This window comes from Phaenicophaeus curvirostris, chromosome 2 (assembly GCF_032191515.1).
Source record: "Phaenicophaeus curvirostris isolate KB17595 chromosome 2, BPBGC_Pcur_1.0, whole genome shotgun sequence".
In the NCBI taxonomy this organism is placed as follows: Eukaryota; Metazoa; Chordata; class Aves; order Cuculiformes; family Cuculidae; genus Phaenicophaeus; species Phaenicophaeus curvirostris.
In genome coordinates this window covers 10755980-10772789 of record NC_091393.1, presented here as the reverse complement: position 1 = coordinate 10772789, position 16810 = coordinate 10755980, and the positions used below count along the sequence as shown (strand labels likewise).

At 36.8% G+C, this 16810-nt stretch overlaps 1 protein-coding gene across 6 annotated transcripts in view; it reads right to left on the bottom strand.

Annotated features, from left to right (window-relative positions):
• Window positions 1–2521: 2521 nt before the first annotated feature.
• The window catches only part of CEP162 (centrosomal protein 162), a 47475-nt gene continuing 33186 nt past the window's right edge, over window positions 2522–16810 (bottom strand). For all 6 annotated transcript variants that reach the window (XM_069851214.1, XM_069851213.1, XM_069851216.1 and 3 more), the window contains 7 exons: window positions 15516–15620; window positions 14206–14433; window positions 12298–12968; window positions 11359–11500; window positions 10258–10356; window positions 6806–6940; window positions 2522–4658 (listed from right to left, as the gene is read on the bottom strand). In XM_069851214.1, coding sequence (XP_069707315.1) covers window positions 4440–4658; window positions 6806–6940; window positions 10258–10356; window positions 11359–11500; window positions 12298–12968; window positions 14206–14433; window positions 15516–15620 — 1599 coding nt within the window. In that variant the 3' untranslated portion in view covers window positions 2522–4439. The remainder of the gene's footprint in view (window positions 4659–6805; window positions 6941–10257; window positions 10357–11358; window positions 11501–12297; window positions 12969–14205; window positions 14434–15515; window positions 15621–16810) is intronic.

Sequence of the window (16810 nt, the reverse complement as noted above, 5' to 3'; positions counted from 1 at the left end):
ATACATTCTGATTTGGATTTTTGCTATGCCTTTGTATTAGAGCAGAGTCAAAGGCAACTCTGAAGCATTCTGCAATCTTCAAAAGCAGTTATTTTAAAGCTGTTCGTTCTTTCTTTCTAAGAACTAATAGGCACAATGTTTTCCCTCAGAGGACATGGGATTGGTGAAATAACCAGCTTTGTATGACACGTTTTAAAATTGATCTTTTCTCAGAAAACAAACGTGAGTTGGTTCACTATGAAGTGAATAGAAAATATTTTGACCAGGGTAACCCTTCAAAACAAACATTAAGAGTTTAATGGTGCAAGTTTTCTTACTGCTTGGGCTGTTTTAAGAGCCTCTTCTCAAAACTTGATATAAGTGCATCTCCTGTGCTACGTTCAACTTCACGGAGAGTTCCTGTAAGATAATTACATACGTTTCTTTCTGTAAACATGTATTGTATTCTATAAGAACTTACCAGGTCAGTCTATGTATTCCAGTTTTCAAAGGTGAATATTTGTGAAATGTTCTTCTGTGTAACCAAGTTTTAGCTTTGACTTTTTTTTTTAAAAAAAAAACCAACCACAACCCATCACCCTGCTGTGTAAAATCAGAAAATGCCTGCTCATAAAGGAAAGAAAGGGAAAGGTAAAACAACGAACGTCTCTACTAAAATCCAGTGATGTATGGTCTCTGAGGCTAAAAGGCAAAATGATGTGTATTTGTCACGCAATTTAGTATTTATGCACTTGAGCTCTGGATGTTGAATACTTAAATACTGGTGGGTTTTGCCACTCTGATTAAAGTAACCCCACAAACCCCTTCACAAGCCACTGGCAAAGGAGGAATTCAAGTGTGCTTTTCCCCTTCTGGGCAGTGAAAGATGGCAAAGGTAAATAAATCAACTGGAGCTGCTGCAGAGCTGGACTGAACTTACTTGGTAGCCTCACGTACTGACATGTAGAAAAGAGAGCACAGAGTCAGAGCCATTTATCACATGTTTTCCAACAAAAGCAAGAGCTGTGGTTTCTTATTTGGGGACATGAGGTATGTAGTTAGCTGTGTGAAAGGCTAAATGTTACGGTTCAAAATTATCAGAGGACTTTCTGTTCCATAAAGTCAGGGCAGCACCTGATGCATGGCTCCCCTTTCCCTGCAGAACAGCTACTGCCACTATATTGATCTGTTTGCCTTCTTTTTACCAACATAGGTTAAATACTGGATATAGTGGCAGACTTCAAAATGTATTATGTACTATCAAATAAAATCTTCATCTATTACAACCTATTTAATTTGTTACATGAACAATTTTGACATGTATGTCAGAAAACTTGAAATAGAACACACTGCTTGTGTCTCTGCCACAAATGCCATGATGAGACTTGGTATTCTGCACACCCTGTTACCCTCTCTTGAAGCAAACGTCTCTGTAATCTGGTTTGCTGAGTCACCCAGCCAGCTGCTCACTTGATTTCCTAAAATCTTCAAACATGACAGTTCAAGTTACTACACTCCATCTGCTTTGCTGTAAACAAATTAATTCCAGCTAAAGGCAATGATTCAAAGAAATTATGTTTAACGTTATTTTAATCCACTAATTACAATGCCTCCTGAATTGCATAAGGAAATAGTATGGTATAACATAAAGAAAACCATACACGGGTAGCATATAATTCTGTTACTTTCTGAAAGATCCGACTGAACTCCTCGGTGGAATATATTAAGAACTAATGATCTGTTTTGTCAGCTTTTGCTCCATTTCAGGGTATTTTCCCCTTTCTGTACTGTTGAATTTGCTGGAGTCTAATAATTTTAGCAGAGAAAGAGAGTTGGACCTTGGTTCTCCACAAAGAACACCATTACTGCAGCCATTCAAGACCAGAGACAGTCTGTTAGTGTGCAGAGTGCATACATCACAGTATATGCCTAAAAGCTACAGACCAAGCTTCAGTGAGTGTGCAGTGACGTAAATACATGAGAAAACACACTATAAACCATATTATAGCTTACAGTAAAATAAATAATACTGCCCTGGGTCAGTAAAATAGACTAAGAGAATTTAATTTGAAATTTAATTCAAGCTATGTAAGATACCAGCATTTGCTGAGAACCAAATATAAGAATTTTAAAAGGTGTTTGAATGAACTGTGTGAACACTAAGGCAACTGCCTCTTGGTGATTTAAGGATTATATGTTTGAGAGAGTGAGTTTCCAGCAACCAGAAATGCTTCCCCTTGGCCTTCCTGTCCTAGGCCGTGTCCTCGTGTACCCAAGATGTGGCCTCTCTGGGAACAAGAGTTGCTATAATTTAAAATCTCACTTCAGGCCACACACTTTAATAGTGTTAAGACTGTAGCAAATTGTACAGGAAATAAATAGTAAGTTGAAATTACTGAATTTCATCCTTTTCATTTGCTAAACAGTTCCAAGTCAAGAAAATACAGCATTGATTGATACATTATATATACAGCAATATTGTATTTACACATTTTATGAATACAGACTAATACTTTATCATTAGGGACAAAGTACCCCTACTGAAAGTATGTGAATACTAAGCAAGCACTATTACTGTTTTATTGACAACGACCATCATCTTTTTTCTATCTGTACATGTGTATATACTCACTCTCACTTGATATTTGTGTGATATATGCTTAAAAACCCCACAACCCTTGTACTGTTGATCGCTGTCTGTGCCTGTGTGGTGTAATTTGTTACACTGTTTTGTTCCTTATGCTGCTCAGTCCCATGCCTGTATAAGCCAAAGTGCATGTTTGCTGCTGGTACCTGAAGAAGCATCATACAGAAATACATGTACACAGACCTGAACTGTATCACATTTGAAGGAAATGTTAGCTTCAACCAATACTACAAAATAATACAGTATAGATTGTACAAAATTACAGGAAGAGGTGACCTGAATAGTGCACTTTAGCTTTTATCTTCCCTCTGCCCTAAATGAGTATAGCTGATTGAGCTACAACCTCCATGTATGTGCTACGGAATTCTTAAGAACGTGTAGTAATTTACTGGTATTTGTTTGAAAACCTGGCCTTCCTGCCACCAAGCAGCTACCTCTTCAATTTTCTTGTAGTTTACTGCTTCTCCTTTCTCTATCCCTTTATTGGCAGGTTTGCTTTATACAAGTGTAACGGCGGTCCTCATCTTTCCTCTGGCACAGGGCAGTCCCTGCGGGTTCAGTGTTTCCTAAGGTTACATTTTCTAGATTGCTGAGTGTTCTTTTCCTTCCAGTTGGGTCCATTTCTTTTTTGAAACAAGGGACCAAAAGCTTGGTACACTAAATTACACATTAATGATGCAGTAGGAAATGCTCCTACGCTAGCTAGTACCTTGCAGGCTCTACACTTGATGTGTAACTCCAGCAAAGAGCAAGAGGAGAGGGAGAAGGCAATGATTTCTCTAAATATTCAGCTTGTTACCTGCTGTGATGCCTGTCTGTTCAGTAGAAAGTTATATCCACGTTCTGTATTTGGGTGAAAGATTATTCCTGCTCAAGCATACCCGGCTCCTTTGTCACTAGTGAAGATTATTGCTTTTTTTTCTGTTCCCTCTTCCAATTTGCTCAGTATTTAACACTAAATGCACCCACCAACATACCCCTGCAACTGAGCTTTAGTGCATTGTCTATTTATTACTCTGCCTCTCTATTGTGTAAAGATCATCCACAAACATGGTACACTGGCAGCTCCACAACAGCCCCTTGTAAAATTCTGAATGAATTCCCTCACAAAAGGAACACCAATAACTACTCTCATACCGTATTTTACAGGCTTTTTTCATATCTGCCCCATAATTTAGCTAGACCACTCTGCCATCGTTCTTACCAGCACAGCTGGAAATATCTGCAAAGTAAACAGAATAGTTTGAATTTGAGAATCACCAGAGAATGCCTGCTCTGCTCCAGCCCTCCAGTCATTTACAAAGTTGAAAGGGGTCTGAAAGAGAAGGGAAGGAACGTTTTATGAATTGGAAGGACAGAAGCAAGATGTTGAAAAAAGAGGATATTTTTGTGCGTTACTGAATAAAAAATACTAACTCTATACACTAAAAATATTAGCCAAACAGCATATTACTCAAACTGCCCACCAATGAATCAGTATAAGACAAGTTATAAACAGAAGTTAAAGATATTCAGGTGTGTTCTACAGTATCTGAAAAAGCATCAAATGGAATTTTTCAATGGTAATTGAATTTATGGAATAACCTCAATATTCCTAATATTTTTTAAAAATTTGATGTAACTTTATTACTAACAAAATATAAGAGATACAGTATGACTGTCTTCTTTCTCAGTGTGAATCTACCTTTGGACAAGCAAGATTTCAGGTAAGGTCAGAATGTAATTCAGTTTACGAGTGTAATGGTTTTCAATAAAGTTTTCTTTACATAACTGATGATTAAAATTCTGCTTCTCTGATCAACTCCAACTGAAATCAAGTCTTCCAACAGCTGTCTGTCAAGCGGAATCCACTGGAATCAGGTGCAGGAATAACAACTCCTTGTTTCTGCAGTTCACGTAAAACATCCAATATCGAATCCAATTCCACTCGAAATTTCTCCAGTTCTTGATTCTTCCGCTGTGCCAGCCTTCGCCACTTCTCAACCTCATGCGTTTGCCTTGCTTCACTAACGTGTTGTGTTAGTTGAGCTGCCTGCAAATTAGAAGCAAGTCAGCACTGTGATTTCCCAGTCAAATACTCAGCCAGCGCTTCCCCTCTGTAGAAATGTGCCACTGCATTGTATTTGATGCTCGGTCTCAAAGACCAGTGCTCACGTAAAATGGAAACAATTTCTTCTGAATATTACAAAAATCATTCAGACAGCAATGAATTCCACTAAATAGCTGCATTAATGACAGAAGGGTAGAATCCATAACTAATGAGCCTCAGGAGACTACCTTATCCTCTCCAAAGCAGCAATTAAAAGTCTGAATATTGAAGTCTAACATAAACCCCTCTATAATCAAAATGAACCTTTTGAATTGCCATTCAGATATGTTAATTAAAAGAATGCTCTGCAAGAGAAACCAACCAAATCTGGATGACATGTTCTGAGCTCCTACTGTACTTTTTAAAACCACAAGTTCTATAAATTATCAGAAAATATCCTCAGTCACAGAGGTCTGAAGCTGCTGCAGGTAAAAATTTGAACTAATTTTAACATAAACTTATGGCATAATCCTATTAAATCACCCCAAATAAAAAGGACTGCAAGATATAAATATCTCCACATCTCTATTCATTGTAATAGATTCTTTAAGGAAAGCCTTATCGCTTTAAGGCCATAATTATTGTATTTGTAGTTTGATACCAAGAATAATCTGTTATTTCTTTATTGAACAATTAGTTTTTCTAAATTGTTCATTTTGTTATTGTTCATTTGGGGGACTGTTTGGTTCACCACTGCAGATGATTAAAGGCAGAAAACTGGGACAAACAAAACCCAAACCTTAATACATAACAAGGCCAGTAGCATCAGGAAAGATGAAACTACTTAGTAACTGTTGTGTATACTATTATTTCTGGATTTAATAATGCATTAACAAAACATCTTAGTATATACTATAGGTCAGGTTATGAATTCAGTGGAGACAGGTCACAAAGCAGATAGCAACAGACACTTTACAAAAATGGGAAAGAGTTCCCATGTTATACAAAACCAAATGAATAGTATAAAAAAGTAACTGTATTACAGTCCCCTTCAGCAGGACAGAATGGGAACAGTAATAAAATCATTAGTGGTAGCAGGGTTTGTTCTTCAACCAGTGAGTTGTTTTATGCACAGCTCTTTTTGGGAAGAAAATTAAATATGTGATGTAGAAATGTATGAGAATAAGACCTTCTACCACAAACAATTCTGTAAGCAAAAGTGTATTCCTTGAGATCTGGTTTCAAAACTGTAGAACAAACTCCATAAACTAAGAACTACTACAGGTTTCATGATTTTCCAGTCCAGCTGCCCTTCTTTGACTTTGTGTATTTATATAAAACCTAAGTTAAAACAGTAATGGAAAGACAGTCATAGACTTAAGTGCTGAAAAAAAAAATTATATGAACTAGAAAACTGTTTCCAGATGACAGAAGCTCCCTAGATAGATGAAAAATTGGAATGGAGGCCATGGCGTAAGATAAGATGAAAAAAATAATAGCAATATTGTTTTATACATTCAAGGGATACAAATGTCAGATACAACTTCATGTATCACAAAGACCCAAACTTTAAAATTCAAAATATTTTGTCCGTGGAGGAAAAAGGCTATTTCTTTGTCGTTGTTTCAGGTATTAAACAGTGTGTGGTAGATTGCTACAAAATGTTTCTTTGCTTTTAATGCAGCTTCTCTGAATGAGACTTCTAGGACTAGAAAATAAAATTACACTTCAGTTGATGAACGTAGCAGAGCTTAACAAACTCTGCATTACAAGCTCTTGTTAAGTTCTCAGTAGCGAGCTTTCATCCTGTAACTGAAATATGAAATAACTAAATGATACAAAGGGCTTCCAGAGGCCACGTGGTCCAACCATCTGCAATAGCAAGGCCTCCTTAGACCAGGCAGCAAGGAAATAACACACCTGAGATGCAAGTCATGCACAAGCAATAATTACCACAGCAAGTGTGTGCTGACTAGGACTGCATCTATGTTCGCTTGCATCAGCATGTACCAAAGATAAAACCATGGCTATATCAAAAAGTACTTGTCCCCTACAGCGTGAGCTAAATGAGCCTGTGTAAATACCATAAAATTACAGTTAAACCAATAAATTGCTCTTGATAAAGCAAATGCAGTTATACTGTGGTGTACCTTTCGGATTTCTTGCTCTCTTTCTGCATGTCTAGTCTCTATATGTTTGATTTTCTTTTCCAGGCATAAGAAATGTTTCATTTCAGGACTGTGGTGCTCCTTGGCCTCTCTCAGTTCTTCCAACAATTTTGTCACCTACAGTTTGAGAGAATTGATGCAAATTGTTATCATTGTGTTAAGCAGAGTATGAAACACATTCCTTTTGAAATGTATTTGTGTTGTTTAATCATTCTATTTAAAAGGTGCCAAAAGGAAGACATACAAGAGAAATCTCCTATATTTAAAAGCTTAGAAAGGGCTCAGGGATTTAGATTAGAATTTTTCATTGCTGAGAAGTAGCCTGAGGACATGAAAATCTAGTCTTTTTTGATAAATCCAATCCTGTTTGTAACATGTTATGAAGTGATCATTCACAGTCAATTTTTATACTTCTAAACATACTAAAAAATTAATAGAGAATTGTATGATTAGATGTCCTTACACAATCCCTTCTCATATGCTGGATAAAGACCAAATATAAAAATGTACCAGTCTATTTCTAAGGAATAAATTAAGAAAAGACAGACATGATTGCAAATCCCCTTTGGATATGCAATATCCATTTTTGGTCTAATTGGTCTAATAATTGCCAGGCCAAATCAGCTCTAGCAATGGCTTGGAAATTATTTCCTAATCCTCCACAAATTCAGGTAAGGTCTTTTTTAAAGCTCTGCTGGTTTATTCTCATTCTTTGTCTATTTTAAGTAACTTGACATTTCATCATTTAACATTCTGAGTGGTTTTTTTGGTTACTTTCTCAATGTGTATAAACAAAATAATGTGAAAGCTTTGAAATCTTTATCCTTTGTTATAAGTCTTAGCTCCCCTTACCCAATACGTTGGCAAACAGCTAACCCTCTTCAAGCACTCAACTCTCCTTGGCACTCTGCTGCTGAATTCAAGTAGCTGGAAGCATTGTGCACTGCATAAGATGTTGTCACTTGTACTGAGAGGTGACTCCAAGATGGCTTGCAATTACCATAGAATCATAGAATGCTTTGAGTTGGAAGGGACCTAAGGATCACCCAGTCCCAGCCCCTCTGCCATGGGGAGGGACACCTCCCACCAGACCAGGCAGCCCAAGGCCCCATCCAACCTGGCCTTGAACACCTCCAGGGATGGGGCAGCCACAGCTTCCCTGGGCAACCTGTGCCAGCACCTCACCTCTCTCACTGTGAAGAATTTCTTCATACTGTCTTATCTAATTCTTCCCCCTTCCAATTTAAAGCCATTCCCCCTCATCCTATCACTCCATACCCTTGTAAAAAGTCCCTCCCCAGCTTTCTTGTGCCCCTCGTTCAGGTACTGGAAGGCCACAATGAGGTGTCCCCAGAGCCTTTTCTCCAGGCTGAACAACCCCAAGTCTCTCAGCCTGTCCTCACAGCAGAGGTGCTCCAGTCCTCTCATCGTCTTCATATTATTTCAATTTTTAACACGGTTTGCTGAAATAATAAGGTGTATATTATTATACTTCTGCCTGTCCATTACTCCAGCAGCTTTGGACCAGTTTCAGCTACTCAGATAAGCAGAAATCAGTTTCGTAAGGTCTGTGAAAATGAGTGTCTGTTGAGTTGCCCCACTGAAGAAAGGGGCTGATGTGTGATCTCAAGTACATAATTAAATACAAGAAAAATTCATGCAGGAATGGTTTTATGAGTGGGAAAAAAAGGCCCAGGAGAAAACGGGCTCCATATATTTTGCCAGCAACAAAACTATGTCCTATGTGTAAGCTGTTATACAAGAGAAGTATAAAGTTAATGAAAAACATCCGTGAACAGCATTTCTGAGATTAGTATTCACATAACAGCCTCCCAGTAAGCCTCAAACAAAGCTTGTTTTTTTGAGATACCACTGTTACAGACAGAGGACTCAATCCTACTACAAATGGTAAAGGGTTTCGGTATCATGACTACCTTTGCCAGTTTGGCTACTGACATTGTTCAGCTCAACTTATTTAACCACTTAATGCTTAAAATGTATTTTATAAGCAGCGCAGCAATCAAATAGGGCAAAAGCAGGGCTTTACTTTAATATTTTATCTGTGTAGTTTTGCAATGACTTTTGTAACAAAGGCACCTCATTAAATTTTCTTCAATGTCAGCCCCTCAGACTCAGCCTGTGACATGTGGGTGTGACAGGAAGATCATTATCTTACCAATCGTCATTAATAATCCATAATCCACAGTCATAGAAGAAACAAATATATTGAATAACATTTGTCTCATTATACTCTCATCGTATTTTCCCAGGAGAAAGTAGTACATATAGTGAGAACATTGGACCAAAACAAGCTTTGTATGGAAACGTAATAGCTATCATTGTATTTATAATATGAACAAAGAGTCTCATCTCAGTCTTCATTCTGCAAATACAGAGTTTGTTTAATATGAGATCTTTTTCACTCTCCCTACAAACCCTCACTTTTCTAAAAATGCCCTTCACAACAGAGGTGGAATTTTGTGTGGATGAAAGAAATACTGAGTTTAGTTAGATTAAGACTGATTATACTACGTATGTACTAAACACATACTGATACTTCTCTCATTTCTTCTAAATAAGGGCAGCAAACAAGATGAAATATCTGGAGTTCTCAGTCTCTTATAGAATAGCAGAATTCTATTTAATAACTCCTGCTGGTTAGTTACTGTATTATCACAATCAAGTTAAAATTAACAATGTTCACACATGAAGAAATGGTGAGTTAAGCCCAGGCCCAGGGCTAAGACAGGCTGTATCCTCCTTGAGCTAAAACACAGACAACAATTTTACACAATATTAACTGAAAAATGAAAATGAGAACGAGTGTAATTTCTAGATTTTATGCTATTAATTGAAGTAAAAGACTAGGAACAACCTGGAATATCTTTCTCAAAAACAAGTGGATTTCAGAAGAACTACTACAACTAACCTTCTCTTCTTAAAAGACCTCACCTTTCATAGACATCAAAGGAGAAAACCAAGAATAAAATTGCCTAAAGTCAGTTTTATGGCAATGAAGACTGAAAAAAGGAAAGCTTTATGTGAACAAAGAATTTGACAGGGATAATAAAATCTCCTCTTCAAAAAGAAAACATCCTGTGGTCTGTCTACTACTCATCACAACTCTCAAAGAAGAGGCTATGAATGCCTGGATTAACTGCTGATCAATTTTCATATAGATGTCAGACATATCTATAATTAAAAATAATAATGATAAAATAAATCTAAGAATGTCAAAGTTCTATCTTTTGTGCTGTTTTGTTCTCTTGTTCACATAAGAAAAATATATTACATTCTCGGGTATAATTGTAGAAGCAACTGAGAAAGATACTGTTTTTAATACTTATTTTACTGCATATTATTTCAGGCTTTACAAGGATGAAACTGAAAACTCTTGTTAGAATAAAGCACCCCCAATCCATATTTAAATATACCTCTTTTTGTAGGAGTTCTTCTCTCATCTGTGAGACTAGGAGAGCTTCCTGGTGTCTCTGCTGCTCACTGATTTGTTCTTGGAGATGTTTTATTAATATCTAGAGAAAGATTAAAAATAGTTGTCATTAACATAAATATCCATGATGACATATGAAAACCTATACAAGAAAAATATGGCAAAAATATAACCAGTATTGTAGTACTGCAGGTGTAAGTGATGCACAGATCAACACCGCTACCTCTAACACATGTTCATATAAAGCGTAAGAAAAGAAGTCTCCTCAGTTATAGAAAGTTCTGGAATACTCTGAATACAATCACTTTTTCTACCTTCATCCCCTATGTAAAACTTCTCCCAAAATTTTAATGTGCAAATACAATCACAATTTAAGGTTCTCATGGAGGACTTCAACTGCTCTGATACCCATAGGAGGAACAATACAGCACAGCATAAGCAATCCATGAGGTTCCTGGACAGCACTGATGACAAATTCCTGACCCAAGTGATAGAGGAGCCAGCGATGAGAGGTGCTCTCCTGGGTCTTAAACTCACAGACAAGGAAGGGTTTTTGTTAGGGATGTGAATGTCAAAGGCAACCTTGGCTGTTGTGACCATAAGACAGTGGAGTTTAGGATCCTGAAACAAAATCACAACCCTAGACTTCAGGAGAGCAGACTCTGGTCTCCTCAAAGATCTGCTTGAATGATGACATAAAGCCTAGGCAGGAAGAGGGGCCCAAGAAAGCTGGTTGACATTCAACTATCACCTCCTTCAAGCTTAAAAGCCCTCCAACCCAACAAGTTGAAAGCAGTTTTGCAGAAAAGGACCTGGGTATGCTGGTGGACACCAAGCTGAACAAAAGGCTAACAGTATCCTGCGCTGCATTGGTCTAGATGACCCTGCTCAAGCAGGGGGGTAGACAAGACTACCTCCAGAGGTCCCTTCCAACCTCAGCCAGTCTGTGATTCTGTGAATACAGTGGCCCATTTTTGAAACCACAGATCCTACTGCAAAGAAAGATAAAAGTTTACAGTAATCTAGAAAGAAATAACTTCAACAGTTACCTATATATATCATGAATCTATCTACTGTGTCCTACCTCTTGTGTTGAAATTCTGCTGTTCAGTTCAGCTACTTTAGAAGTAGAGTGCTCCCTGGCATGCTGGCAAAGAATCTTCTCCACTTCCCTCTGATGGGAAGCTTTCAGAGATGCAATGTATTCTGCTGTGTCTTCCTGCATCCTGAACAAGGGTGAGAAGAAAATAAGATGTAGTAAAGCAGCTACAGGCAGTTCTTCAAAAACATGGCTACATTTCTCACTTGAACGTACGAAATATCACATTGTTGTTTCATAACAAAACCTTGCAAGATAGCACCACCATTACATCTACTGCTTTAAGGGGATGACAGGGTGTGAAACCTACCACGGTGGATATGCGCCTATTTCACTAGAGGCAGCTAGAATACAGAAAAAGTCAGCCAATCACCTTTCTTGGCTCCTCTTATGAAAAGAAAAAATAATTCAGCCGTCCTATTTTGAGTGATCTATTTTAGAACAGATCAAGTTGCAATCTAAATATGACGATTCTTCTACTTTTACTATGAAGGGATCTAAGAGAGACTAGGCAAAGTGGAAAATTTCTGCAGTTGATCAAGTAAATCCCATCAAAAGTACACCCAAGGTTGAAGTTAAGTATGTGTACCAAATATTAATGCTACGCAATACAAATACATAGCATCTAAGATGCAACGATTTACATTGAGATCTTGTTACTCAAAACCATGATGAATTGTAGAAGGATTAATACAGGCTTGCCTGTAGAAAGAATTGTGACAGTAAACTGCTCTAAAAAAATGAAACCCCAAGCAACAATCCCATCCTCCAAATCCAAAATCAAACCATATGAATGAAATTTACAGAGAATACTGGCCAAGTATAAGCTAGCTTTGTACATGGCTGACATGTTAATGGGCCACTTAATCCTTTATAAGCCAAAATTTTAACACGATTTTATAAAGGAACATATTCAGCATTTACCTTCGTATGTTATTTTCAGAATAAGCTAGTGTTGCTTGAGACTTCACCCTCTGCTGGTTCATTTCAAGAGACAATCTTTCTAGCTCCTCTTTCAGCTGTGCATTTTCTTGCAGAACTTCTGAGAGATTAGAATCAGAAAAGGTCTGTGGTTGGTATATTTTGTCATCATTGAAAATGCTTAGAAAGGGTCCACTCTTGCTGGACTTCCTTTTATCTGCTGCTGAGGTATTCTTTTTCAAGGTCTCTGTAGAATTTTCCTTATTGTCGGTTTTATTTCTCAAATTGTCATCAGATAACATCACCATCCTTTCTTTTTGAAGTTTCTCTACGGTTTTTGTAAGGTCTTGTATTTCTTTATTTTTGATGACCAGTTCTTCATTCAATTTTAACAGTCTGTCTTTTGTGTTACCTTGTTTCATTTGAGAGTCTGTGCACTCCAAGTCTTTATTATCCTTCTTACTTCTGAGTTTTAATTGGGAATTCTGACTTTTAAGGTTTTCAATTTCTGTCTGGAGGTTTTTAACAGTGATCTGATGGGTTGTTTTTAGATTCTGAAGCTCCTGTTCAAGCTCTGTAGAACAAGCTTTATCACCATTCAGTTTCGATGATTCACTCATAAATTTGTAGGCAAGTAGCTGCTCAAGCTCTACAAGTCTCTGCTCGTATTGTATCTGAGGGAGGGGAGTGGGAGGAGGAGAAGAAAAAGAAGTTTCCTCAAGTGTACTATTTATTGTAAGGTCTTCCTATTATACTTTGAAGTTATTGGACATCTGAAGCAAGATTTCACAAGACAGCACACATCAGTGTTGCTAACAACACTATTCAATCAGTTCAGAAATTAGTGAGTGAAAAATTACAGGAAGCAAATTTAAGTCTCCTGTAAAACAGAATTACTCAGAACATTCACTACAAAGTAATCCTCTGCTCACAATGAATGCAGTAACTATGCATCAAAGAAAACTGAATTGACAAGAAACAATTTCTTTTTTATATAATTGAGTTCTCTTCAGATGTTGCCGACTCAGACAGGCAACGTAATACCTTATTTTAACACAGTGTCACAGCTTAGCTTCAGCCCAGCTTAACTGGCAGCTAAACTCAGGCAAGAAGTGTTTAATTTTTGAAAATCTGCCACTATGTATTCACGCATTCGTTTGCAAATATTATTGTCACATGCTTAAAAATTGTACTTTACATTTCTAAAAGCATCTTGAAATTTATCAGAAATTATCAGATTTTTATTTTATTTTTATTTATTTTTTTAAATATAGTGTTAAGAATTCAGAGAAATACAGAGTCATTTTTTTCCCCAATATGCTCAGGAAAACATAACCCTTCTTAATAGCCTGAAGACCCTCTGAGGAAAGCAAGATGAGTAACTCATATGGCGAAAAAGGAGGAACAATCAGCCATTGCTTTCCTTTCCTGGTCATTAAGCATGTAAGCAGTTCACTTATTTCTTAAAGTAAAATGCCAGGCTTTCATGCTTCCTAACACAGGTCTCGGGACTCGCTGTTGTATAAATATTTTGGATAGAATGCAGTGTTCCCAGGAATTCCCTGCAGAAATGTCCAGTCAGCAGCCCTTTGAAACCACAGCCTTTGGTACAGCGAGAAGCTAGGTAAGCAGCTGCTCTGACCCACAGAATGAAATCCACTTATGCTAATTTTAAGAATTAAATGCTTCAAGAACTCGTCCTCTCAGTTTCATTACTACTCAAATAATTTTAATACTTTCTTATCTTAAGTGCTAAAGCTACTGAAATTCTGATTATAAATTCTCTGAATATTTTTTCACCCGAACGTGGTCTTTGCCTTCACAGTTTTCACCACTATCCTGTGTTAGACACGAGTAACCTTGTGACTGTTACTTGCAGAATAGACTACTAGACAAGACTCCAATTTTTACCTTTATTTTTTGAAACTGTTGTTCCATGGCACGAAGACTTTTTTTAGCTTCATCATCTTTACCTTCAAGTTCTGTTTCTAACTTTTTTATTCTTCTCTCCAAAAAATCAACTGTGTTTGCTTTAGCTGAAAGATCATTAGTTTTCTCAGTAGCAGCAGCAGCAGCATAAATCAAAGCTGGCAAAGAATTTGGATACCTTCTTTTTAGAATTCCTTCCATTTCTTTGATCTATCAAAAAGAAAAGTAAACCAGAAGTCAAAAAGAATAAAGTTCTCCTGAGAAGTGAACTGAACTAAGTGACAGAATGTTAACAAACATCATTCACTTACACTGGGTGAAGAAGGAAAACGAGATGTGTATGTAGAAAAATTTTTACACTGCTTACATTTATGTTACTGTTTACATAAAAGCAAGACTCATAATCTCTTACTGACCAACTTATACATCATCTTAAACAAAATACTGCTCTGGTCTTCAGATTTTATGTCAAATGAACATTTCATTTACTTTCTTAGCACTTCAGTTGTATATGCCTTTTAATGCTGTTAAAGTATTTGCTTTTTTTCCCCAAGACTTACATTCATATTCTAATTTTCCAACTGTTGCAGAGATATTTCATGCAATATTGAAATTATTCTCCCAATAACAGATTATATGCTTTCTATTTCAGAGTCTGCAATAAAAGAACATTAATACCTTGCATGGAAGACTAATTTGTTATTAGTCTTATTAGCCCATCTTTATCTATGGATAATATATTCTTTGCATTAGAATATGCAGATGCTTTTTCCCATTTGTCCTACATGCCTACCAAATGCAGCTGCCATCACCTAAAATTCAGAAATGCTCACTTCCACCTGACTTTCCTTAGCAGAAAAATTGATTTTAAAGTCTCCAGTCCCCTAGTTTTAATGAATCTGGTAGGAATCCAATAAAATTTAAACACCTACTCCTGAATATGCTTTGCTGAAACTGGTCATAATGTTAAAGGGTTACTGAACATGGACAAAAGGAGTCTTAGAAGATAAACAACAAGCTTGTATGTGCTTTTGCTCACCTGCTCCAGAAAAGTATTTTAATGTTAAAGTATTTTAAAAAGGATATTAGTAAATAGCTTATTAGAACTTACTAGCAGAAGAGCCCTTTATAAATAAATAATTGCTACTTTTTCTGTTGAGTATTCCATAGCACAAGTTACTTTACCAAATGGCTTAATTCAATGCCTTATTCTTGTGAAAGGGCTGGTAAGCATTGAGAGAGGCACTATCTGAAATAAAGGTTAAATGAAACACAATTCTATTATTCCATACTTGTCGCTCAAGATCCTGAATTCTTTTAGCATCTGCTGCTCTGTCTCGCAAACATTTCTTCTGCTGCGCAGACTGATCTCCAGCTTCAGCTCTGAGCTTCTCAACCTATCCAATTTATGAGAAAACACACTGAAATACATATTCCAATACATTACCAAAGTAAGTACAAAAGTAGTACAAAGTAGTACAAAAGTAAGCATTTCAAATGTACACAATATAACGGAAGTGTTCTGTAACTTAAAGAACTACTAGTGATTTTTGTACTAACTGATCCTTCAGGTTCTTAAACTAAGTTACAGCTTCTTCAAGCCATTTACATCAAAAGGAGCTAGCACGAGGTATGGATATCTAGAAAAGAACTTCATTTTTGGGACATTCGTGTCTTCAGAACAGTAATCTGCTTTTTTTCTCCAATACTTCCAGTGTGCAGGCTTGGTTAATAAGCTATAATATAAAGTCCTACAGTACATTACACAAATTCAGGGTGAATTAAGGAAACAGTTTGTGATTTGCAAAGCTATGCTGCATGACGAGCTATAACAACAGTCAAAAAGCAATATTATGTTGTACCTAAGTAAATGCTGACTCTCAAGATCAGGGTAAGGAACTCAATAGCCAATGCTCCTGCACTCCCATAACATCTGGCCACTAAGACTCAAAACTTTAATCTAAATTGAATTTCCTACATTTATCAGACACTATGATCACAGTATAGGTGTATTACACCTTGCACAGTTGGCAGTCTTCCTGTCTTGATCTATCCCTCACACGGGCAATGTTAGCATTTATGCCAGCATAGTTTGATTAATTTGACTGTTTCTATGAAGTCAGCGCTCTTTTTTTTTTTTTTCAATCACTAGTCCCTCAATGATATTTTGATCGAAGTTTGCTATGGCGGTGTTTAAGGGATACCCTTCCCTGGCTGCCCCTCCAGAAGCACCTCCTTTCATCTGTGATCTCTCTAACACAACACCATGTAAAAAGTCCAAGATCAGTCATATTTTATTACTGGTAAAATTCTTTATTCCTGTGAATTATAAGTGAAATCTCCTGACAAGCAGGCAATGCACATCTTGGAACTATTAGAGATTCATATATTAGTTCTGCTTGCTTCATATTTAGACTGTTTTGGCTTTTCCTTCCTTAATACAGTAACCACAGAATTTTTCCAAGAATGAATTTAGAATCAGGACATAAAAGAAAAAAGTAATTGTTGCCTATGCTACTGTGAAGTAAAAGGAAGGAAAAGAGAATGACAAAAGGGATGTTTCCAAGTTGTTTATGTAACAGTGTAC